The following is a 24,921-nucleotide window of genomic DNA, read 5'->3' on the forward strand; positions in this document are numbered from 1 at the left end:
AACCTGGACAGCATATTGAAAAGCAGAGACATTACTTTGCCAACAAAGGTCTGTCTAGTCAAGGCTATGGTTTTTCCAGTGGTCATGTATGGATGTGAGAGTTGGACTATAAAGAGAGCTGAGTGCCGAAGAATGGATGCTTTTGAACTGTGGTGTTGGAGAAGACTCGTGAGAGTCCCTTGGACTGCAAGGAGATCCACCCAGTCCATCCTAAAGGAGGTCAGTCCTGGGTGTTCATTGGAAGGACTGATGTTGAAGCTGAAACTCCAATACTTTGGCCACCTGATGCGAAGAGCTGACTCATTTGAAAGACTCTGATGCTGGGAAAGATTGAGAGCAGGAGAAGGGGACGACAGAGGATGAGATGGTTGGATGGCATCACCAACTCGATGGACATGGGTTTGGGTGGACTCCTGGAGTTGGCGATGGACAGGGAGGCCTGGTGTGCTGCAGTTAATGGGGTCGCAAAGAGTCGGACACGACTGAGCGACTGAACTGAACTGAACTGATGGCAGGACAAGAATAATTTAGACATAAAATTTTTTTCTGTGACTTTCAGCCTCCTCTCCCCCAACACTGTGCACTGTGTATCTGCATTAGACATGGAACAAACCCCCATCAGCAGAAATACCTGCTCAACCATAAAGAACAACATTCTTCTCACATCAACAAGACAACTCCTTAAAAGAAAACCTTGACCTTGTAAGGGGCCACGATGAACCATGATGACTCACTAGATTGTGTAAACTGTTGATAAGACATCATTTAATATACAGCCCTCTGTCTCAAAAAGTGTAACTGTGTCTAGACCTCTAATCAGTAGGACAGTTCTCAGAATTTTCTGAGAGACTGTTTCTGGATTACAGTCCTCACTTTGACTCGAATAAAATTTTGCATTTCTGGGACTTCCATGGTGGATAAACCCAGACAATGTACTGAAAACCAGAGGCATTACTTTGCCAACAAAGGTCTGTATAGTTTTTCTACTAGTCAAGTACAGATGTGAGAGTTGGACCATAAAGTAGGCTGAGCGCCAAAGAATTGATGCTTTCGAACTGTGGTGATGGAAAAGACTCTTGAGAGTCCCTCGGACAGCGAGGAGATCAAACCAGTCAATCCTAAAGGAAATCAACCCTGAATATTCACTGGAAGGATTGACACTGAAGCTCCAATACTTTGGTCACCTGATGGGAAGAGATGACTCACTGGAAAAGACCCTGATGCTGGGAAAGATTCAGGACAGGAGGAGAAGGGAGCAATAGAGAACGAGATGGTTGGATGGCATCACTGGCATCACTGACTCAATGGACATGAGTTTGAGCAAACTTCGGGAGATAGTGAAGGACAGTGGAGCCTGGAGTGTTGCAGTCCATGGGGTCACAAAGAGTTGTACATGACTGAGAGAGGGAACAACAATATGCTTAAGTACACTTAAAAGCATAGTTTTAAAACATCTGGGAAATACTCATCAAGCTATTCATAGTAGCTAGTTCTACAGAAGTGAAGTGGGATCTGACTTTTTATTTTAGACAACTCGGTACTTTTTTTTCAGATAGCAAGCATGAAATACCTAAAGAATAAATGATGTAACAAACCACAAGCAGTCTCTGTAGCTCAAGGAATTACTGTGTTCTAGAGATTAAGACGGAGAAGGCGATAGCACCCCACTCCAGTACTCTTGCCTGGAAAATCCCATGGACGGAGGAGCCTGGTAGGCTGCAGTCCATGGGGTCGAGAAGAGTTGGACACGACTGAGCGACTTCACTTTCCCTTTTCACTTTCATGCATTGGAGAAGGAAATGGCAACCCACTCCAGTGTTCTTGCCTGGAGAATCCCAGGGATGGGGGAGCCTGGGGGGCTGCTGTCTATGGGGTCATAGAGTCGGACATGACTGAAGCGACTTAGCAGCAGCAGCAGCATCAGGGATTAAGAAAGATTCTAAACATCAAGGGTAATGTGGATGTAGATAGTAATGTGGATGTGGATGTCAAGGTTCCTTCCTTCTATCTCAAAACCATCTCTCTTAATTACCTATAATTTTCCCCCACATTTTATCTCTATTCCCTAGTTTCTCAGCTGGTTAAACACCTGAAAGTGTGTTTGGTGCTTGAAATTTGCCCATAGCTATGGTTTTACACACACACACATGGACACCCCTGGGCACCATGAAATCTTCTCCAAAGAAATAAAATATAAATACATTGCTAAGGAGAAATAAAGAGGAAGCAGTGTTGGGGTTGGGAGAGGGCAGGGTTAACAGGACACACTGGACGTGCTGAGATGTCCCCAGGGTCAGAATCTTAAGGTTAAAAACAAATGGAACAGGTCGTACTGAAGTCACCTAGATTCTATTTGTCTTTGCTGTCCTGAGCTGCCACTGCCTTCTCCTCCTCCTCCTTTTCCTCCTACAAAAAGGTGAAGGTCATAATCCCTTCCCTGAGAAGAAAAACACAGCTTTTGATTTGAGTTTCCACCAGACTTGGCGAGTTCCCAGGACAGAACAGTACATGTTGGCTAACAGTTCAAAGAGCTGGATCAACGTGGCGTTTGTCTAAGCTACATTTCAAGGTGCTCCGAAGAACTTGAGGTGGGAGGGCTGGGGACAGGAGTCTGGACACCTGAGAGCTCACAGACGCCACCTGCAGGCTGGAGAGAGGTGGCAGCTGTGGTAGGGAGACAGGAGGGTGGTGGTGGTGGTGCAGCGTAGGTAAAGGGTGGGAAAGAGGGGCTCCCAGTGCCTGCATGCATGCTGAGTCACTCAGTCGTGTCCAACTCTTTGCAACCCTATGATGGTAGCCCGCCAGGCTCCTCTGTCCATGGGATTCTCCAGGCAAGAATACTGGAGTGCGTTGCCTTGCCCTCCTCCAGGGGATCTTCCTGACCCAGGGTTCAAACCTGAGTCTCTTACATCTCCTGCACTGGCAGGCAGGTTCTTTACCTCTAGTGCCACATGGGAAGCCCAGGGCTCCCAGTGCCCACCCCTGAATCAAAGACTTGCTTTATGTTGTGTTTTATTTATTGGCCTGAATTCAGCTTATCTTTAAAGCTATCACCTGGATGAAAACTATCCAACCAGACCCACCTTTTTCAAATAAGAAAACTGAGTGTAGAGACAGAAGCATACAGGGCTTGTCCATTTCCTCACTGAGCAGGGAGTATACAGGCTGGAGGGACTCATCAGCCACCATGGTTTCTCCTTAAGACCCAGCTTGGGGCCCATCCTACCAGGCCCAGATACCGAATTCACTCAGTCTGGTCTTCTAGTAGTCAGATCACTAATTTGAATATAGAACACTTCCCTGCCAAGAAGCTTTGTCCTTAAGAACAAAGCCAGCCCCAAACAGTGACCACAGAACAATAAAGGTACTGATTTTTTCCACAATGACTGTAATAACCTTTGAAACAAAAATCATTGCTCTACAATGGCTGCTATTAGTAAGCATCGTTCCCCCTCCCCTGAGGTCACTCTGACCTTGAGCTTATCCTGGGTTGCCCCTCCCCTCCCTGCTTGGATGCACAGGATGCACAGATAAAGTCCAAATTCCCTCTGAGTGTGGCTGAAGAGGAGGTGTGAGGGCTTTGAAGACAAACAAGGCAAGGTCAGCATCCTGACCCAGTCGAGGATCTGGTCTCTGGCCACTGAGAAAGACTCCTCGAGCCAGCTCAGCTGAAGAGATGGGAGAGAAGGCCACGTGATGATGCAAACAGAACTACCTGGCCCAATAGGCACCCAAACAGCAGGAGTTGCAACCCAAGCGTCCATCAAGGGAAGAATGCATGAGCCAAATACACAATGGGATACTGCATGCGTGTGCGCATGTTCAGTTGTGTCTCCCTCTGGAACCCCACGGACTGTAGTCTGCCAGGCTCCTCTGTCCACGGAATTTCCCAGGCAAGGATCTGGAGTGGGTTGCCATTTCTAACTCCAGGGGATCTTCCTGATCCAGGAGACGTGGGTTAGATCCTTGGGTCAGGAAGATCCTCTGGAGAAGGGAATGGCAACCCACTCCAGTTTCCTTGCCTGGGAAATCTGATGGACAGAGGAGCCTGACAGGCTATAGTCCATAGGGTTGCAAACAGTCGGATACAACTTAGTGACTGAGCGCACACACGCACACGCGCGCACACAAACACACACACATGAGTAGCAGACAGGCAAAGGCTGGATGATAGATGTGGTGAGATGCTGTCATGATCTTTATCAATAGACTCGATCCATCCTTCTCTCTTTGGAGTGTTAGGGAGCATTTTTTCCTTTCTGGAATTACCCAGACATAGCTGGGCATCAGAGTGCAGAGCCCACAAACGGAGAAGGATCAGATGAGGGCAGCTTCAGGGGGGCAGGCCGGCTGGACGATGTTGCTTTCAGGGAATCCAGGGACAGGTGGAAAGCAGCCACATGGATCACACAGCACCCAAACCCTGGGAGGCAACTCTGAAAGGCATCCTAGGCTTTGAGGCACACAGGTGATACCTAGAATCCTCCCACATCTCTCAAAGGACATCTGCAGGGGCTCCATCTTTTAGGCTCCAGTGCTGTCTGTAACTACAAACATCACTCCTCAGTACACAGAAATATCAGGTCCCAGGCAGGAAGCCAGGAGGTGTTCACAACTAGAGGTGAGTTTCACCAGCTGCTTAGCCAGAGAACTAAGAAGAGGTGGCTCCAAACGAATGCTCAAGCCCCCTGCTTCCCCATTTCAGAGAAGCAGGAGAACCCCATCCACCACACTGCTGTTCCATCAACACCCCAAATACACACACACACACACACATGCAGAATTGCCATCACTCAGGAAGGACCAGCTGAGCTCAGCTTCACCTAAGCCTTCTTGTGAAACACCTTTCTCACTGAAGCCACAGAAAACTCAAGAGGGCAGACACAGATCAGACCATCAGGGAGAAGGAGGGAGGAAGGAGAAAGAACAAAACCCTCGGTGAGCTGGCAGGGCCCTGAACTTACTGGTTCCTGGAAGTAGAGCTGGTAATTGAAGGTGGGGGTGGCCTTGATGATCTCCATGGTGGACACTTTGGGATTTGACGGCATGAAGGGAGTATTCAAACTGGCCACTGCCCTGTGGGAAGAAGAGGTGTCAAGACACAGACCCCATAAGAAGACAGTCTGCAAGGACCAGAAAGGATCTTATGTATCAAAACGTAGATCGGAGTGGGGGAGTGCCACATACATGATCTCACTTCAGCAGTGCATAGACAACAGGACCTAAAACTAAACCACCCTTCTTGACTTTCCAGTCCAATGTTTTTTTTTTAAATTTAAGTTTTATTTATTTTATATACCCCAATACAAAACCAAAGACATTTTTTATTGAGGTATGACCAATTAACAATGTTGCGGTAGTGTCAGGTGGACAGCAAAGGGGCTCAGCCTTACATATACAGGCATCCATTTTCCCCCAAATTCCCCTCCCATCCAGGCTGCTGCATAACATTGAGCAGAGTTCCCTGTGCTGTACAGTAGGTTCTTGTTGGTTATACATTTTAAATATAGCAGTGTGTACACGACCTTCCCAAAGTTCCTAACTATCCCTTCTCCCCAGCAACCATAACAGCAGTATTTCTCACCTACTTGCCTTCAACAAAGACATGCACACAAGCATGCCCTCATGTATGTTACGTGCAGTATATCTATCTTGATTAGAATAAGTGCATAGCATAATCTTTCTCTAGATTTTAAAAACACAGTCATATTTCCTTCCTTCCTTCACTCACTGTTTCCTCTGTGTTGAGTGCAATTCCATGCCACATACTAGGGGAGAGAAAACATAAAACCAATACTCCAGGAGCTTACTATGGTCTAATAGGAAGCCTAGACAGATACATGCATGTGTGCTCAGTCGTGTCTGACTCTTTGCAATCCCATGGACTGTAGCCAGGCAGGCTCCTCTGTCCACGGGAGTTCCCAGGGAGGAATGTTGGAGTGGGTTGCCATTTTCTTCTTCAGGGAATCTTCCTCACCCAGGGATCAAACCTGGGTCTCCTGCATTGCAGGCAGATTCTTTACCAACTGAATTACTAGGCTTCCCATAGGAATAAAAGAGAGCGTGAATTTGAAAGACCCCATGAATGCAGAACTAACAGAAGTTGGCCAGGAATACAGTTAGCTTGACTGGTTGGCAAGAATTCCATATCCCACTCTTACCTTGGGGAAACTTCCTATGAAAGAAACAGATATATAGGGGATTCTCTTGGTGGTCCACTGGTTAAAGCTCTGTGCTTCCAATGCAAGGGGTGTGGGTGTGACCCCTGGTCAGGGAGCTAACAACCCACATGCCACTAGGCATGACCCACGCCCGCCAAATAAACAGTTAAAAAAAATCCCATTAAAAAAACCCAGATATATGAAATTATTAAAAAACAGATATATAAAAAATATACATATTTTACATATAAAATAGGAGCAATGGGATAATCAGGGCAAAAGAAATAATCAGAGGAAAGACTGGTAAGGCTTACTCCATACCAGCCAATAGAAATATAATTCAAACCATACATGATTAAAATTTTCTAGTAGCCTGCAGTGCAGGAGACCTGGGTTCAATTCCTGGGTTGGGAAGATTCCCCTGGAGGAGGGGATGGCAACCCACTCCAATATTCTTGCCTGGAGAATCCCCATGGATATAGGAGCCTGGCAGGCTACAGTCCACAGGGTCACAAAGAATTGGACATGACTGACTAACTAAGCACAGCACAGTAGCCAAATTAAAACCAGTAAAGAGGAATATGTGAGGTTAATTTTAAACATTATTTAATATTAATTAATTTGATATTAATTTTAATTTAATGTTAACTGAAATGTTAATATTTAACCTAATATATCAAAATATTAATAATTTAATATGTAATCAATATTGAGAATTATTAAGAAGCTATTTTACATTCTTTTTTTCATACTAAGTCTTTGGAATCTGGAAGGCATTTTCTACTTATAGTAATCTCAATTCAAACTGGCCACATTTCAAAGGTTCAATAGCCATGATTAGTGCAAGTTATGGTACAAATCTCATTGGAAAAAACTCTGATGCTGGGAGGGATTGGGGGCAGGAGGAGAAGGGGACGACAGAGGATGAGATGGCTGGATGGCATCTCTGACTCGATGGACGTGAGTCTTGGTGAACTCTGGGAGTTGGTGATGGACAGGGAGGCCTGGCATGCTGCAATTCATGGGGTTGCAAAGAGTCGGACATGACTGAGCGACTAATCTGATATGATGGTACAAATAAGTTATATTTATGCCTATAGGTTTCTAATGATACCATAGTGAACCCATTTTAAGTGCTATTTAAGTCACAAGTCAAGAAACTATAACTTTTACTAAATACTTTGGACGGAATGGGGTTTTCTTTTTAATCACCTTGACACACTATTTATTCCATATTAAAAAACCATCACTAAATGAGATGATAGCACGTAAATACTTAAAGACTACTTAGTACATATAAACTGCATTAAGATTAGAAAAAGCTGAACCATAGCCTCCTGGCAGCAGCATCTTTAGAAAGGATATAAAACAAACAAGGGAGTACATCCTTATTTTAAATAGGTCCTCAAAGCTTATTTGAGTAGAATGGCAAAACCATGATTCAAAGAAATATTCCACATCAAATGTTACCTTTTCTTTTTCCTTCACTCATTGTCTGAATAGAAAGGCAGAGATCAGTGCTATCAACAATATTTTTTAATAAAAGATGCTCCCAGACCCAGAGATGTGCAGTCCTATTCTCTGGAGACCCAGAGATGTGAGACCCTGAGAGGGTCTCAGCTCCCTTACAACCTCCCAGGAATAAGGTAACAGGGCTGATTTGATGAGAGCAGATGGAGGAGAAGCTACTACCCCAGAACCAACAGCAGACATGGTGGAAACAGCACAGGGAGAAAAGAAACAGGAAACCAGAGCACGCCTGCGTGTTTCAGATCTGATGTTATTATGCACAAAATTTCACTTGGCTCAAGTTAAATCTTTTAAAATTCTCACAGGAGAGAAAGAGACAAAGAGAGAGAGACTAAGTTTAATAGAACAGCAATGTGGAGACCATATGTTGTTGCTCTATTTCTTTTCGTTCCCTTCAAGAAGCATCCAGGGACTTCCCTGGTGACCCAGTGGTTAAGAGTCTGCTTTCCAATGCAGGGTCTGTGGGTTCAATCCCTGGTCGGGGAACTAGGACCCCACGTGCTGAGGGCAACTAAGTCACAACTAAGGCCCGGTGCAGTCCAATAAATAAAAAAAGAAGAAGAAGAAGCCCCTAACACGGTCTGCAGAGTAACTTTTTGGTGAAACTGATTCTTGAGAGCTGATTTCTTACCTTGCTTTTGAATGAGAGAGAGAAAACAGAGAGAGAAGCTAAAGAGATCAGAAGAACAGAGCACAAAAACTTTAAAACTATTTTAGGAAATGTTTGATTTTTTTCTGGTCTTTGAGATCACCCAACCGTTTGAACTGGGGTTGAACTGAGCATAAACATTTTTAAAATTTCTCAAGTGTTTCCATTTGTATAAAGTCTGCCAAACAAAAAGTAATTGGGTTAGTTAGGGAAACACAGAGGACTCCTAAGGATGATGTTTTAGTTAATTTGCTAAGATAGAAGGCTGAAATGGGAGGTCAGACAGGCTTTAACTGCAGTTACCAACTCAAGTGGTGTGTGGCCACAAAGACCATCTGACCCTCCAGGTTCAAAACAGGTCATATGAAAGCTCCCATGGGTGCCCTGAAATGCCATTCTCAAAATGATTATGAGTGATGTGATCATGATCATGAAATATCACTCCAACCTGACTTCTGTACAGCATTTTGCAGGGGAAGTAGCCATGTGTGTGTGTATGTGTTCAGTCATTTAGTTGTGCCAGCTCTTTGCAACCCCCTGGACTATAGCCCTCCAGGCTCCTCTGTCCATGGGATTCTCCAGACAAGAATACTGGGGTGGGTTGCCATTTCTTCCCCCAGGGGATCTTGCCACCCAGGGACTGAACCTGTGTCTCCTGCAGCTCCTATATTATCAGGCAGATTCTCTACCACAGAGCCACCTGGGAAGCCCTGGAAGAGTTGGGCAGGAGTGGCAATCACCACTTTGTGGTTGAAGAAACCAGGGCCTAATGTGTGAAGTGAGTTGTCACACAGCCAGTTTAGGGCAAAATCGAAAGCTGCATTTTCTGACTCCAACCAGGGCTAAAGTCTTTCCTGGTCCTCAATTCTATGAAGCTGACATCCCTGCTACCTCACCCACTCCCCTCAAAGCCCACCCTCATTGTCCTGCATTCTGGCTACTAGGGTGCTGCATTATTCCCTGCATTATTGGTGACTGGGACAGGCCTGGTGCCTAAGACATTAGCTCATTAAACTGTCCCTATTAAGAAATGGAATATTTTCTGCCATATCAGTAAACAAAGGATGTCGCAGTCATCAGCAACTGCAACCCTCCAAAGTGAGCAGGTAAGCCCTGACGGAATTCAGGAAAGAAAGAATACCTACCATCTAGGAGCCATCAGACTGAAGCCACTCCCTAAGTTGAGCCCTGAGAAAACTCAGGATGTAAAAACACAGCATGCTGGCCTCAGACAGCTGAAGTGCATGTCAAAGGAATGGTTTCAGTGAGCCCAGACTCTTGCATCTTCCCATACATGGGAAGCATCTTTCCATACATGGGAAAGTGCTTAATTCCCTTAACTTGAGATATCTCGTTTTCTTTAATTAACAATCAACTTAAAAAAAATTATTGGAAGATACTTGCTTGACAATATGATGCTGGTTTCTGCCATACATCTGCCATCTGCTGCAAAACTGCTATACAACCTGGCCCCCCCTCACCTCCTCAGAGCAGTTTCTCAGAGCTATCTGAGACACTGTCTCCAGGCTGCAGTCCTCACTTTGCTGCAAATAAAACTTACAACACTCAAGTTGTGAAAAATTTTTTCAATTCTACTCACACACCAGTGAGCTAAGGGAATAAGGTTTTACCTTCTCAGATAACAACTTACCATTTTCAAGATGTTTTTTGGAACTCAAGACCTGAGAAAGGATTTTAGGGAATTCAAGTCTGGTCTGACCCAAACTCTTGATGCCCATTGCCTAATTACCTCACTCTCTCGGGGTGGAAGAGAGCGATGGTCCACACCAGCATGCCGCCCCAGTCGTGGCCAATGAACACAGCCTGAGAGATGCCCTAGGAGGACAAAGAAAGGGGAAGAGTGTGAGCAGGTTCCTGGGATGAGGGATAGGTGCTGAGAGCTGAAGGCCTGGTTCTCCCTTGAGGTCCAACCATAGCAACTACTTCCAATGTCCACTGTCTTGAAACCTCTGTCCCCACGTGTGGGCCTCACAGACCTGCCACACAAACAACTGGCCTTTTAAATCTTCTTGGAAGACTGAGGCCACTGGCCATGAATTCCCTCTCTACCTTCTCTCCAATCAAAATTTTTTTCACCTTCTTTCCTCCTATTTGTCTTAAAGTTAGAATGACTCCCCTCCCCTCCTGTGCTCATCTCACACTGAGTGGTTATTATTCTGTTCCCCATTCTTTTGGGATCTTCTCTCCCCTAAGTAGCCAGGAGAGCCTCAAAAGCATCTTATATCTCCTGATTTCTCCCTGGAACTTCCTCTTCTCTGCTGCTGTAACCACGAATGACCACACTCCCTTCCATGGAAGACCTACTGTGTCACAGGCTCTTTGTCTTCTAACGCACATTTTGCAAATGAAAGATGGTTCACAGTGGTCAAGAGACTTGCCCATGCTGCACGGATGATAAGTGGTGGAGGTCCCAGGTGGAGGTCAGACCCAGGTCCCCCAGCCTAAGGACTTCCCAGGTGGTGCTAGTGGTAAAGAATCCACCTGACAATGCCGGAGACATAAAAGATGCTTCCCTGGGTCAGGAAGATCCCCTGAAGGAGGGCATGGCAACCCACTCCAGTATTCTTGCCTGGAAAATCCCACGGACAGAGGAGCCTGGTGGGCTAGTCCATAGTGTTGCAAAGAGTTGGACACTACCAAAGTGACTTAGCATGCACACAGCCCCCAACCTAAAATTGGGCTCCCTCCTCTATCCTACCTACTGATCACATTTAGGGCCTTCAGATCCTTCCCAGCCTCACTGGAAGGAAGTGGGCAGGACACAATCATTAAAAGAATGATACAACCATTAAGAACAGGATATCACAAAAATCTGTTAGAATGTACTAGGCCCAAGATGGCAAAAGGTTCGACATCCAATAGACCTTGAGCCTCATTATACGCTCAAACATTCTAAACCACGTTAAATGAAGGCATTAGATTTTAAATATTTCAAAAGGGGTGTAACTTTTAAAAAGTTGTGTAATATTGTTGTTCAGTTGCTAAGTCACGTCCAACTCTTTTGTGACCCCATGGGCTGTAGCCTGCCAGACTCCTCTGTCCATGGGATTTCCCAGGCAAGAATACTGGAGTAGACTGTCATTTTCCTTCTCCAGGGGATCTTTCTGACTCAGGGGTCAAACCCACATCCCCTGCATTGGCAGGCGGATCCCTTACCATGGAGCCACCTGGGAAGCACTGTGGGAATATTAGGATATTTTCCAAACTTCTTAACTTGGTACTAAGCCTCTCCACCTGGCTTAAAGCCAACAAAGATATCCTATCCTTCGGAAGATGCTTTTCATAAAACAAGAAGCAAAACAAATTCATCTGTGTATTCTCCAAACCTGTCTTTGTGGTCCCTTCCCACCCACCACCGCCACTTCCCTGGCCTGTGCCACTCCCTTGAGAGCTCTGACAGATGACATCTTCTAGGATTATATCTTTTCTTTAACTGCCCAGCCCCAAACAGAATTCTCCAAAGAGATCAGTTCAAGATAATTAACTTACCAACTTATCCAGGAAGGTGATCATGTCCTAAGAAAGAAAGCACACAGCAAAATCAGAACTGTAGCCATCCAACTCAGCAGTTTGAAGATTAGAATTACTGTGTTTGCCTTTTTTACAGTCTGAATTGTGTCCTCCCCAACCACAATCCCATCCCCAAATTCCCCTAACCCAGAATATGGCTGTATTAAATATCTGAAAGTAGAGTCATTTAAAAAGTGATGAAGTTAAATGGGATCATTAGGATGAGCCTTAATCCAATATAAAAGGGAAAACAACTATGGCTTCCTGTTTCTCAGCCCCACTCCTCCAAAAAGACTCCCAGGTAACTTGTCACACCATCTCTGTCTGAGCCAACACAAAGGGCCTCTGCTCAGTACAGTAAGTCTACAGAGCTGCATATACGGAGCCCATAAGGGTGGGGCCCTGAGCCAGTAAGATTAGTGTTCTTATAAGAATAGCCCCAGAGTTGTTCTCTCTCCCTGCCATGTGAAGACACAGCAAGACAGCAGTCACCTGCAGGCCAGGGGTCCCTCATGAGAACTTGAGCCTACTGGAACCAGATCCCAGACTTTCAGCCTCAAGAAAGAGGAGAAATACATTTCTGTGGTTTAAGCCCTCTGGTCTGTGGTGTCTTGTCATGTAAGCTCGAGCCGACTAATGCATACACTAATGGGGAATTTAGCTGAGAGATTCCCAGAAACTCCATGACGTGCAAAGTGGCAGCACCCATGAGGTTCCCGATGAGGAACCAACAGACTGTCTGATGTAAGAGCATCTCCAAGGGGTGAAGGGTGCAGAACTGTGGTCCAGCTACAGTGACTGGGGTGAACTGAGTCCCCCATCAGCAAGAAAAGTGATTAAGGAGGAATGTGGGAAATGAAATAAACACAGGAACCCCTTTACCTTCTCCTCCTAGCTGATACTGTCCATACCACTCCCTCAGCACTAAAGTTTTATTCATAGCATCTCTCCACTTCCTTCTTTCTTTATCATTCCCTTAATTTATGGTTCTCAGACTGGTTCCTCAGACTTGCCTGAGCACGGGCACTGTTTGCCGAGTCCACAACTCTGCTTTGGAAGCAACTCAGAGCGTGGGCTTTGCTTTTTGGCAACTTACAGAGGCTGTTCACAGGCTAGAGTGAAGTCAGGGTCACTAATTCCAGGGCAGCCAGAATCCTGTGCTGTTCCTGGGACCACTTCATTTCTAACAAGAAACAGCATCATTCTCACAGTTCCCTGAAGGATCTCTGGTCCTGGGGAAATCATTTCCAGAAGGAAGGTCCTGGATCCATACATATTCTCAGGGGTCTACCCAGATAACTATCCACTGGAAAACTCACTAAGTGTACTTTTTCTGTATGACAGGTAGGCTTATACCTGGGCAGGCCACAGTCCCCTCATCCTGCCAGTAATAAGCATTTGTAATTTTAGCATAATCAGTGGCATCACCAGTTTCCAGGCCACACAGGAGGCTGTTTCTTCCTCCCGGTCCCTCCAGCCTTTGCTTTTGCTCTAGGGCTGATGGAGGTTTGGGTGTAAGCTCTGAGATGAGGGTCCCCCTCCTAATGGTGCTGATGCCTTAGAATAGGAAGACCACTGCAGTCTCCAGTCCACACACCCACTCCCAGGGTCTGACCAAAAATGTCTTTACCAAAATAAAGTGATTTTTAAAAATTCTCAGGATAGAAAGTTGATATGGTGGAGTAGTTAAGAGCAGGAGCAGGGGAGCTACTATAGAATTCAAACCTGGCTCTAAAACTGTTGACCTCAGGCAAATTATATGACTCCTTGTACTCAATTTCCTTTTCCATCAAACACTTAGAAAAATACTTGATATACAGGGTGTGCGTGCATGCTGAGTTGCTTCAGTCATGACTCTTTGCAACCCTATGGACTATAGCCTGCCAGGCTCCTCTGTCCATGGGATTCTCCAGGCAAGAATACTGGAGTGGGTTGCTATGTCCTTCTCCAGGGAAACTTCCCAACCCTGAATTCCAACCAGCATCTCTTACGTCGCCAGCTTTGGCAGGCAGGTTCTTTGCCACTAGCACCACCTGGGAAAACCTACTTGATATACAGTAAATGTTGGCTATTATTTCAAAATATTTCAACCTTCAGAAAGAACTTATACCCAAATGTTGTGAAATGCTGCATTCTTAGGACTTAAATCACACTTCTGTCTTTTATCAATGAAAACACAGGATGGAAAATAAGTTACAGATGTTACCCAAAGACCCTTCTTACCTTGCTTAACACTTCCAAGGAATATTCTTCTATTTCTGCAATTATAAATAAAAGAAACATTTAATTTAATTTAATTTGTGTGATTAAAAATTCAGTTCAGTTCAGTCTCTCAGTCATGTCCGACTCTTTGCAACCCCATGAATCGCAGCACGCCAGACCTCCCTGTCCATCACCCACTCCTGGAGTTTACCCAAACTCATGTCCGTTGAGTTGGTGATGCCATCCAGCCACCTCATCCTCTGTCATCCCCTTCTCCTCCTGCCCCCAATCCCTCCCAGTTACCAACAAACTAAAAAGGCCCCTTAGCAAAAAAAAACGTATCTTATTACATGATTAGATTGATACAGTCCGTACAAGGGATTCAGGGAAGATTACAATAGAGATGAATGAAAATAAACACTTAAATAATTAAAGAAAATACCCTTAGACATCTTTCCTGAATATCTGGAATGAGTCCTTCCTTTTTTTTTTAGTTCATCCAACAAGAAGCCATAACTTTATTAATGATAGAAACAGTACAAATTTCAAACCCAGCTGCAGTTACTCTTTTGAAACACCAAAAAAAGGTCCTCTTTTCAGATGGTTACATTGTTAATTCCTGTAAGAGAAAAGAGATCATCAGAAGTGGTTACAGGCAAATTCAGAGAATACAGGTCACTAAAATCCAAGAAAACTCAGAACAGGTTCTGGAAAGAGGCTTCTTAATTGGCTGATATTAAGCACAAAAACTAGTCACCCACAATTGGTCAGGGCAGCGGGAGTCAAAGAATAAGCTTGGATACTTACCATAATAGCATTTACAATATCATTACTGTTGTTCTTCAGGGCTCTGACTGCCTTTGCTCTGGACACATTTGCTTGTGACATGACCAATTCTATGTTCTTAACTTCCACACCTGTTTCATCAACCTCTTCCTCTTCACTCTCCTCTTGTACAGTTGGAGTCTGTGTGTTTTCTTGGATGTTTGAGACAGCTTCACCTTGAACTTTGAATTTCTCAGCAGCTGCTAACTGTGCTTGCTGAGATAAATCCTCAGTCTTGGCTTCCCAAAAACAATGTAGGTATCTGAACCTGGGCTCTTGTACACATCTGGTTTTGTGATGACAAAAAGGATATTCTTAGATTTCCGGATAGTGACTCTAGTAACCCCTGTAACCTGTGGAAGACCCAGTTTGGACATAGCCTTCCGTGCCTTCTTTTCACTCCGGCTGTTTTGCTTTACTGACTGGTTCTTCATCGATTTCAGCTGCTGCTGCCAGCTGAGCTTGTTGTGTGGTTGCCTGTGTAGAATCCTGTTCCTCAAGCTCCGGGACTGATTCATCACTATCAGATTCTGTTCCAGACCCTGTCTCAGCCTGGGGCTGTGGCCAACTCCTGCTCTGTAGCAGGGACGGTGTCTGTGGCTTCACCAGGCATTTTGTGCGGGGAACGCGGAACCAAGATGGCGGCAGAAAGAGCTGAATCCTTCCTTTTATCTAAAATGCTTCTGTGTCATTCAAGAGGTAGTAAGCTGAAGCTGAGTTGACATGATGACATTTAGGGAACAATCATAGAGGCACACTCTTGCCATGATAGGCTGAGTGGCCTGGAGGTGGCCCCTGAGTGCCTAAGAGCCCCAGCCCATGTCAGCGGGTTTCCAACTCAGCATAGCAGGGCTGATGTGAATGTGGCTGCAGCAGCTCAGGAAAGGGGTGGTGAGCCACTGCCTGGGCTCACTAAGCTGCTAAGAGCATCCTTGACGACAGAGGGACCAGCGACTCTGCTGCACACCTGACTGCTTCCCATTCCCTCCTCCACATGGCATTCTTAAAGGTTGGGGGCTGAGGAACCCTCTGACACTGATAAAGACAATGCACTCTTGGGCAATCCAGTGCTTAAGACTTTGCCTTTCAATGCAGGGGGTGCAGGTTAGATATCTGGTCAGGGAGCCAAGATCCCACATGCCTTGTGGCCAAAAAACCAAAAACATAAAACAGAAGCAATGTTGTAACAAATTCAACAAAGACTTAAAAAATTGCCCTAATTAAAAAAAAATCTTAAAAATATAATGGATTCCTCCTTTCCCAGGGGAAATGCTCATAAACCCACATGTGGTCTCAAGGGTTCACAGGCCCTGACATCCTCGGATGGGCTCCCACTAGGGCCCATAGATGCCGGGTTAAGTAAGAATCTGGCCTGCAAATTACTGTATGATTCAGCAATTCCACTTCTGGGTATATATGCCAAAGAACTGACAGGAGGGATGCAAAGAGATATTTGTACACCCGTGTTAATTGCAGCATTATTCACAATAGCCAAAAGGTGAAGCCATCCCAGTGTCCATCAATGGATGCATGTATAAACAAACTGTGGTCTATTCATACAACAAAATATTGTGTGTGTGTGTGTTCAGTCCCTCAGTGGTGTCCGACTCTTTGTAACCCTATGAACTGTAGCCCGCCAGGCTCCTCTGTCCATGGGATTATTCTGGAAAGAATACTAGAGTGGGCTGCCATGCCCTCATCTAGGAGATCTCCCCCACCCAAGAGTCAAACCTGCATCTCCTGAGGCTCCTGCATTGTCAGGCATATTCTTTTATCACTGATCTACTGAGCCTCCCACAATGGAATATTATTCACCCTTAAAAAGGAAGGAAATTGTGATACAGGGTATAACATGGATGAACCCTGATGACATTATGCTAAGTGAAATAAGTCAATTACAAAAGGATAGATACTGTATGATCCACTTAGATGAGGTACCTGGTGAAGTTTATAGAATCAGAGAGCAGAAGGGAGCTTGATGGAAACTGAGGGGAGGGAGAATGGGGAGTCACTGGTTAATGGTCCAGAGATTCAGTTCTGCAAACTGAAAAAAGAAGCTGCTGCTGCTGCTAAGTCGCTTCAGTCGTGTCCGACTCTGTGCGACCCCATAGACGGCAGCCCACGAAGCTCCCTCGTTCCTGGGATTCTCCAGGCAAGAACACTGGAGTGGGTTGCCATTTCCTTCTCCAATGTAGGAAAGTGAAAAGTGAAAGTGAAATTGCTGAGTCTTGTCCGACTCTTAGCGACCCCATGGACTGCGGGGTCCACCAGGCTCCTCCATCCATGGGATTTTCCAGGCAAGAGTACTGGAGTGGGGTGCCATTGCCTTCTCTGGAAAAAGCTAGATGGTCCCAATTACACTTTATATCCTCACTGACTCACAGGAGACTCCCTTGGGGGCACAGACCGCTGAGTTTCTTATATTCATTCAGAGTATGAGGACCAGAGTCATCTGGGGCCCAAAGTGCACAGACATGGACACTGCAGGAAGTGGGAGGGGATGGGGTAAGTCAGACCTCCTGGAAGGGCTGCCTGCTCTGACATGAGACCAGGGGAAGACAGTACAGTTGGAGAGCTCAGACAGTCAGAGGGCATGACTCACACAGGAACAGCTGTAAAACAGCTAACTCACCAGGAGGAGCAGATGACTCTCCATAGCCTTTCATGTCCACAGCTAGGACCCGGAAACCTGCCTGGGCCAGAGCAGGGATCTAGAGCACAAACATTTCAGAACCCCTCTGGTGTGGTCTCATTAGTATTTTTTGGACACTCCCTCTTTGCTTCTTATAAATGGCTTGATTCTAAGTGCCACATGATACTACCTGGAATCCTTGCCATGGGGTTGGAATCTCACTGGGATGGGGCTGCCATGGATGGTGGTAGGGTTTGTACACTGCACCTACTGCGACACGAGAGAGAGTAGCTTTCCTAGTAAAGACCTTGCAGATTTTTATAATCACTACAGACACTTCCCAGCAGGTGGCATAAAGCATCTTGAGGAAGTCGACCTTTATGTAATCTGCAAAGAGATTATAGGAACTAGCACAGCTCTGAGCTCTGAAGCCATCTCCAACCCCAATATTTCAGAGATATCACGGTCATCCTTGGGAGACGATGCTCCACAGCAAGGTGTCAGCTTCTTAACGATAGCCAAGGCTGGGTCACACTGTCTAGATGCTTCCCTCCCCTCACCTGACCGTGGTGTTTCTCCCAGTTTCCCTTACCTGATACCTCCAAGAGAACCAACTCTCAGGAAATCCATGGCAGAGGCACACGACAGGGCCAGAGCCCAGCTCCACAAAATGCAGACGCATCCCTGGCTGTAGAAGAGAGAGGGGAACAGGGAGTGATCACAGCCTGCAGGCCAGAGGGAACCAACACCTCTTCCCCAGACCACACGGCCATTTCAGTATGCTGCCAGATCACTTGCGCCTGGCCTGGCTTTCTCAGCGAAAACCCCCAATGTTAGAAGAAAATGTCTGAGAAGAGACAAATGGTCAAACTGTGCAACAGAAATAGGCAGCTTCACTGGAACAAGAAAAGCATGAAAAGAAGATCATAATGTCAATCCTAAAGAAAGGAAATGCCAAAGAATGCTCAAACTACCGCACAATTACACTCATCCACACGCTAGTAAAGTAATGTTCAAACCTCTCCAACCCAGGCTTCAGCAATACATGAACCGTGAACTTCCAGATGTTCAAGCTGGTTTTAGAAAAGGCAGAGGAACCAGAGATCAAATTGCCAACATCCACTGGATCATCGAAAAAGCAAGAGAGTTCCAGAAAAACATCTATTTCTGCTTTATTGACTATGCCAAAGCCTTTGACTATGAGGATCACAATAAACTGTGGAAAATTCTGAAAGAGATGGGAATACTAGAGCACCTGACCTGCCTCTTGAGAAACCTGTCAGGAAGCAACAGTTAGAACTGGACGTGGAACAACAGACTGGTTCCAAATAGGAAAAGAAGTACGTCAAGGCTGTATATTGTTACCATGCTTATTTAACTTATATGCAGAGTACATCATGAGAAACGCTGGGCTGGATGAAGCACAAGCTGGAATCAAGATTGCAGGGAGAAATATCAATAACCTCAGATATGCAGATAACACCACCTTTATGGCAGAAAATGAAGAAGAACTAAAGAGCCTCTTGATGAAAGTGAGACAGGAGAGTGAAAAATTTGGCTTAAAGCTCAACATTCAGAAAACTAAGATCATGGCATCTGGTCCCATCACTTCATGGCAAATAGATGGGGAAACAGTGGCTGATTTTATTTTTCTAGGCTCCAAAATCACTGCAGATGGTGATTGCAGCCATGAAATTAAAAGACACTTACTCCTTGGAAGAAAAGTTATGACCAACCTAGACAGCATATTCAAAAGCAGAGACATTACTTTGCCAACAAAGGTCCGTCTAGTCAAGGCTAAGATTTTTCCAGTAGTCATGTATGGATGTGAGAGTTGGAATATAAGGAAAGCTGAGGGCTGAAGAATTGATGCTTTTGAACTGTGGCGTTGGAGAAGACTCTTGAGAGTCCCTTGGACTGCAAGGAGATCCATCCAGTCCATCCTAAAGGAGGTCAGTCCTGGGTGTTCATTGGAAGAACTGATGTTGAAGTTGAAACTCCAATACTTTGGCCACCTGATGTGAAGAGCTGACTCATTTGAAAAGACCCTGATGCTGGGAAAGATTAATGGCAGGAGGAAAAGGGCACAACAGAGGATGAGATGGTTGGATGGCATCACTGACTCAATGGACATGAGTTTGGGTAGGCTCCAGGAGTTGGTGATGGACAGGGAGGCCTGGCCTGCGGTGGCTAATGGGGTCGCAAAGAGTTGGACATGACTGAGTGACTGAACTGAACTGAATTGAAGTGAACGTTGGAAAACAAACTGATTTTGCTTTCCTCCCTAAAAGGCCCTCATATCCTGTCAGGGTTTCTGGTACCATATGTATTGCATATTTTAAACTAGGGGCTGGGGCTTTCCTGGTGGTCTAGTGCTTAACAATCCTACTTGCAATGCAAGGGACACCAGCTCCATCCGAGGTTGGGAGGATCCCACATGCCACGGGGCAACTAAACCCGTGCACCACAACTAATGAGCCTGCACTCTGGAGCCCAAGAGCTGCAGCTACTGAAGGCCGCGCACCCTAGAGCCCATGCTCTGCAATAAGAGAAGCCATGGCAACAAGAAGCCTGAGCACCACAACTACAGAGTAGCCCCCTGCTTGCTGCAACTAAAGAAAGCCCTCGAACCGCAACAAAGACCCAGCATAAACAAAAATAAAATCAATTAATTAATTAAAAATAAAGTAAACTGGGGGCTGCTCTCGTGCAGGGCATAATATTCAGATGAAGGTACAGAACACCGTGATTGTTACGTTAAAAGCCGTTTGTCTCTTGAATATGAATTTTTTTCCCCAGCTCTGCTATACTTCTGGTCTTTGGTGGACTACACAGGTGTGCCTAAGACTGCTCGGGCTGAAAATCCACCTTCTTCTCTACTCCTTGGCTTCTGCTGACATTTTCCAGGCCTCTCCCAACCTCGTTGCAGTGGGTGTGGCCATGTGACTTAGCCAGTGCTGCCTGAGTGCAAGAGCCCTGAGTTCCATCTGGGCCATAAACCTCTCTCGCACCTGGTTCCCCCTCGCTTTTCCTATCTGTACCCGAATGGACTGGACTGTGAGGAAGGAAGAACCTGCAAAAAGAAGAAGCCTGGGTGCTTGAATGACTGTGAGGAGAGAGCCCATTCCCAAACCACAACGGATTTCGCTGCCAGACAGAAACAAACTTGGGAGTCAAGCCACTGGAAGTGTGGGGCTACTTATTACAGCATCGAGCCTACCCTGACCATTACAGCAGGGTCTAAGCAAAAGAGCTAAAGCAATATATAGTCAAAGCACCCTATTTTCTCCTCAAAATACATATCTTTAAATTTCTAATGGAAATAAATGAAAAAAAAAAATAAGCTCCATCTTATGGAAATCTACTTGGAATGACTCTATTTCACTGCAGGTCATACAACTCCAAGGTGGGCATTCCAAACTGGAAGTTTCACTCATAATTCCCAATGAGCTATTTTGCTCAAGAAAATATCAGGCTGATGTTTCACAAACTATTTCATGGACAATAGTTTTTTTTGTTTTTTTTTTTTTAAATCAGAATATGTTCTATAGTCTTTCCTTCAGTACTTGGCAAAGAAAGGGAATTGAACTTTTTTGTTTAGGCAACAGTTAATATGCATGGGGTCGCTAAGAGTCGGACACGACCGAGCGACTTCACTTTCACTTTTCACTTTCATGCATTGGAGAAGGAAATGGCAACCCACTCCAGTGTTCTTGCCTGGAGAATCCCAGGGATGGGGGAGCCTGGTGGGCTGCCATCTATGGGGTCGCACAGAGTCGGACACGACTGAAGTGACTTAGCAGCAGCAATATACTTTAATTTGTAAAACTTGACTTTTGCATGAAAAATTGTTATTTAGTCGCTAAGTCATTGGACTCTTTGGCGACCCCATGGACTATAGCACACCAGGCTCCTCTGTCTATGCGATTTTCCCGGGCAAGAATACTGGAGTGGGTTGCCATTTCCTTTTCCAGGAATTGAACTTTAAATTCTATACTCCTTTATATTGAAAAATATTACAGTGCTTTTGTTCAGTCAAATGATCCTAACCGCCCTCTGTTCTTAATGGATCTTAACTAAAAGGTTTGTTCTTTCAGCTGAGTAGCTCAGCAAACACCTGCACTTTCCCATCCTTTGAACAACTTGTTAACACAACTGTCATTAAGCCAGAAATCGGAGATCTATTATTAGCCCACTTTGAGTTTCACTGGCATCAAGGCAACAGTACCCTCAGAGCCTAGGATCCCCAGAGGCCACTACCCCAGTCCTTAAGTTTGGGGTGAGGCCAGAGGAGGTGGTTAGGCAGCTCTGAATCACACTCCTTCAAGGTCAAATAGGAATCTATTGAAACTGGCTGGATATGCAAACATCAGGAGGATTGTGAGAACAAACACTGTCCACTGGGTTGGAGACGCAGGGTCACAGCCCAGACCCCAGCCCCAGGCAAGGAGGCCCTCATGCTGATTCAGTATTAGAGATGAGGTCTGGAGGGAGCTTATGAAACCTTCACCACTCCAGGAGTACCCAGGACCGCACTCACTGATGCTCACCAGAAACGCCCTTTCTCACTGTTCAAATCCCACTCATTCTCTGATGCCTGCTTCGCCACTGAGCCTTATCCCCAGCAATTACATTATAGTCACTTTCTCCATCCCCATAGCACCCATTCTGAGTACCTGAGTCACTGCCAGTAGGGCCATATCCTGTGATGTCACCATGGGAAATATTTTCCTGGCAGACTGCAGACCGCACAAGTCCCGAGGTCATGGAAGACCTCCATTCATCTAGGTTGTTTCTTGAGGTGCCGAGCAAACAGCAATGCTCCCTGAATATCCCTGTGGCTCTCCTCCAGGACATCAGGCACCCCCCCACACACACACCCGGGTCCCAGACCCGCACAGCTCAGGACACCTGCTCTCTTTGTCCTCAGCTCTCTTCTTTGTGGAGCATGAGGCACAACACCCCATGATCAACACAGGATATTTCAGTTAATCCTTACAAGAACACCAAGACCAGGTATTAGCACCGTCACATCACATAGCTGTGTATACTGAGGTTCAGGACATTAAGAAATGTACACATATGTGTAGACTTAGTAAGTGCCAATGCAGGATTCTAACTGGTTCTTTCCGGCTCCAAAGCAACTGTTGGGGTTTTTTTTTGTTGTGTGTCAGCTAACCCATAGCTATACTTGCTTTTTTAGTTTAAGTGGTAACAGTGCCAAATGAAGAAAGATCCCAAAATGAACCTGAGTAGATGTCCCAAAGCCCTGTCCTGTATGCCAACTGGGTTGGAAGTCAGGGCCCCTCTGCACATGGCCTTGGTCTTGCCATAGCTCTGATCCCTGGGCTTAAAACTGGCCATCTCCCTCTTTTTCTTTTCCCTGCATTTTCCCCAGGACAGGTCTGGTGCCTCCCTGCACCCTTCATATCTGGCTCATGCCTGACACAAAGGAAGGCCCCAATCACACCCGCCAGATGAAATAATGAAATTAAGTGCCAGACACACAGGATGTGCAGGCCAAGCAAGGCCCCCACATGGCCTGTTGTTTGGTGGGAGTCTGATCACACTGGCCCACATCTGTTGTCAAGTTTTGAGGAATGATGCTTTTGTTGTGTTGTTGTTTAGTTGCTAAGTCATGTCCAATCTTTTTTGACCCCATGGACTCTATAGCCCACCATGCTCCCCTGTCCTTGGGATTTCCCAAGCAAGAATACTGGAGTGCGTTGCCATTTCCTTCTCCAGGGGATCTTCCTGATCCAGGGATCGAATCCATATCTCTTGTATTGGCAGGTGGATTCTTTACCACTGAGCCACCAGAGAAGGTGGATGCTTGTGGGAAAGGCCTTTTCCCTATAAATGGTGGGTGTGCAGCTCCCCAGGAGATTTCACAAATGTACATGGGCTGGTTGGAGAGGACTCGGCTGACAGCGAGAGCGCATGGACTCACCTTTATGGGCACGTATCCATGGGTCATGGTGCTTGGATCACATGAGATGGGCTGGGGGGCTGCGGTTTGGAGAAGCTGAAAGTAAGAGACACACAGTAAGGGAGATGGCTCTGCTTCTGTCCATAAGACCTCTGAGTTCACACAAAGTATTGCAAGACAGCCCCAGGTTGTGCCATGGACTCCTGAGCTGATGAGGTGACTGACCTACTGGCCCCCTCTCCCCTCGGGTCATAGCCAGGCTTCCCTCCCTCCATTTCCCCTTGGGTCAGTGGAGTCTAATAACTGAGTTCTGGCCAATGGGTAGCACACAAAAGAGTATGGCCCATGCAACTAGAGGTGATCATACTGAGAGAAGCAACTCAGAAAGAGAAAAGACAAATACCATATTGTCACTTACAGGTAGACTCTAAAATACACACAAATGAACCTATCTGTGAAAGAGAAACAGACTCAGACAATAAACAATAAGGCCCTACTATAGAGCACAGGGAACTATATTCAATGCTGTTGTGTAGTCGCTAAGTTGTGTCTGACTCTTTTGCGATCCCATGGACTGTAACCCACTAGGCTCCTCTGTCCATGGGATTTCCCAGGCAAGGCTACTAGAGTGGGTTGCCATTTCCTTCTCTAGGGGATCTTCCCAGACCAGGAATCGAACCTGCATCACCTGGATTGCAAGAGGATTCTTTACCGCTGAGCCACCAGGGAAGCTCATGGAAAAGATTTTTAAAATGCATGAAAAATAAAAGAAGAAGAGCGTGGTCTGACCACCAGACCTGTGAAAATCCACATGCAAATAATGGAGGAAGTAGACTGTGAAACTGACCTCCTTTTAAAAATGGAAGAGTCTGCCTGGGAATCTGTAGAGGGTGAGACTGGTGGGTCTCCACCTATGCAGTGTTCAGAAAGGACCCAGGGTGAGGTGACAGGGATGGGCAGCTGGGTGCCTCTGACAGTGATGAGGGAGTCAAGACAGCCCCCAGGGCCAGTGTACCCTGGAGTCCTTTTCCTAATGTGTCCCCAACTTCCCAGATCACACACTAGGGGCTGTCTCCCTGATTCCATGGGTGGGGAAGGTGGGGATTTCCTCCACACACATGGTTCTCCCATGTTTTTGTCCACCTTATAAAGCCCACTCATGACTGATTCCCATAGCCTTTCTGACAGATAAGAGGCACTTCCCTCTTTAAAAAGGAGTGATTAGCATTTTTCCTTACACCTTCCCCATGCCTCTTAGGAGGAAAAGTGGGACATAGCTTACTTTCCCTATTATAATAAGGCCGGTGTGTATGGCTCAGATGTGATGAGGGGATAAATCTCGTAAGTGGGAGCAGCAAGTGGCCACTCTAATTCCAGGTTTGGCGCTTCCTTCTCTGCTGCACAAGGCTTCTGGGCTTGCGGAAAGACAAATCAAGCTTGGGAGAGATGCTCTAACGTTGTG

The 24,921-nt window shown here is 45.9% G+C and overlaps 1 protein-coding gene and 1 pseudogene across 3 annotated transcripts in view; both read right to left on the reverse strand.

Moving 5' to 3' along the window:
• The window catches only part of EPHX2 (epoxide hydrolase 2, cytoplasmic), a 74,699-nt gene that overhangs the window by 14,736 nt on the left and 35,042 nt on the right, over nucleotides 1-24,921 (reverse strand). Inside the window, exons 6-12 of one of the 2 annotated variants that reach the window (XM_010840141.1) lie at nucleotides 23,481-23,555; nucleotides 18,123-18,218; nucleotides 17,531-17,591; nucleotides 14,095-14,129; nucleotides 11,851-11,877; nucleotides 10,091-10,176; nucleotides 4,965-5,076 (exon numbers count right to left, since the gene is read on the reverse strand). In XM_010840141.1, the coding sequence (XP_010838443.1) occupies nucleotides 4,965-5,076; nucleotides 10,091-10,176; nucleotides 11,851-11,877; nucleotides 14,095-14,129; nucleotides 17,531-17,591; nucleotides 18,123-18,218; nucleotides 23,481-23,555 (492 nt within the window). Of the gene's footprint in view, nucleotides 1-4,964; nucleotides 5,077-10,090; nucleotides 10,177-11,850; nucleotides 11,878-14,094; nucleotides 14,130-17,530; nucleotides 17,610-18,122; nucleotides 18,219-23,480; nucleotides 23,556-24,921 lie in introns of both variants that reach the window. The other variant, XM_010840140.1, reaches the window with a different exon arrangement.
• Nucleotides 14,556-15,561, reverse strand: LOC104988716 (annotated as a pseudogene). Its single transcript, XR_825277.1, has 2 exons — nucleotides 14,881-15,561; nucleotides 14,556-14,692 (listed from the first exon to the last, which is right to left on the reverse strand). The product of XR_825277.1 is annotated as a nascent polypeptide-associated complex subunit alpha-like (transcript).

Source organism: Bison bison, unplaced genomic scaffold (genome assembly GCF_000754665.1).
Source record: "Bison bison bison isolate TAMUID 2011002044 unplaced genomic scaffold, Bison_UMD1.0 scf7180017864141, whole genome shotgun sequence".
NCBI lineage: Eukaryota > Metazoa > Chordata > Mammalia > Artiodactyla > Bovidae > Bison > Bison bison.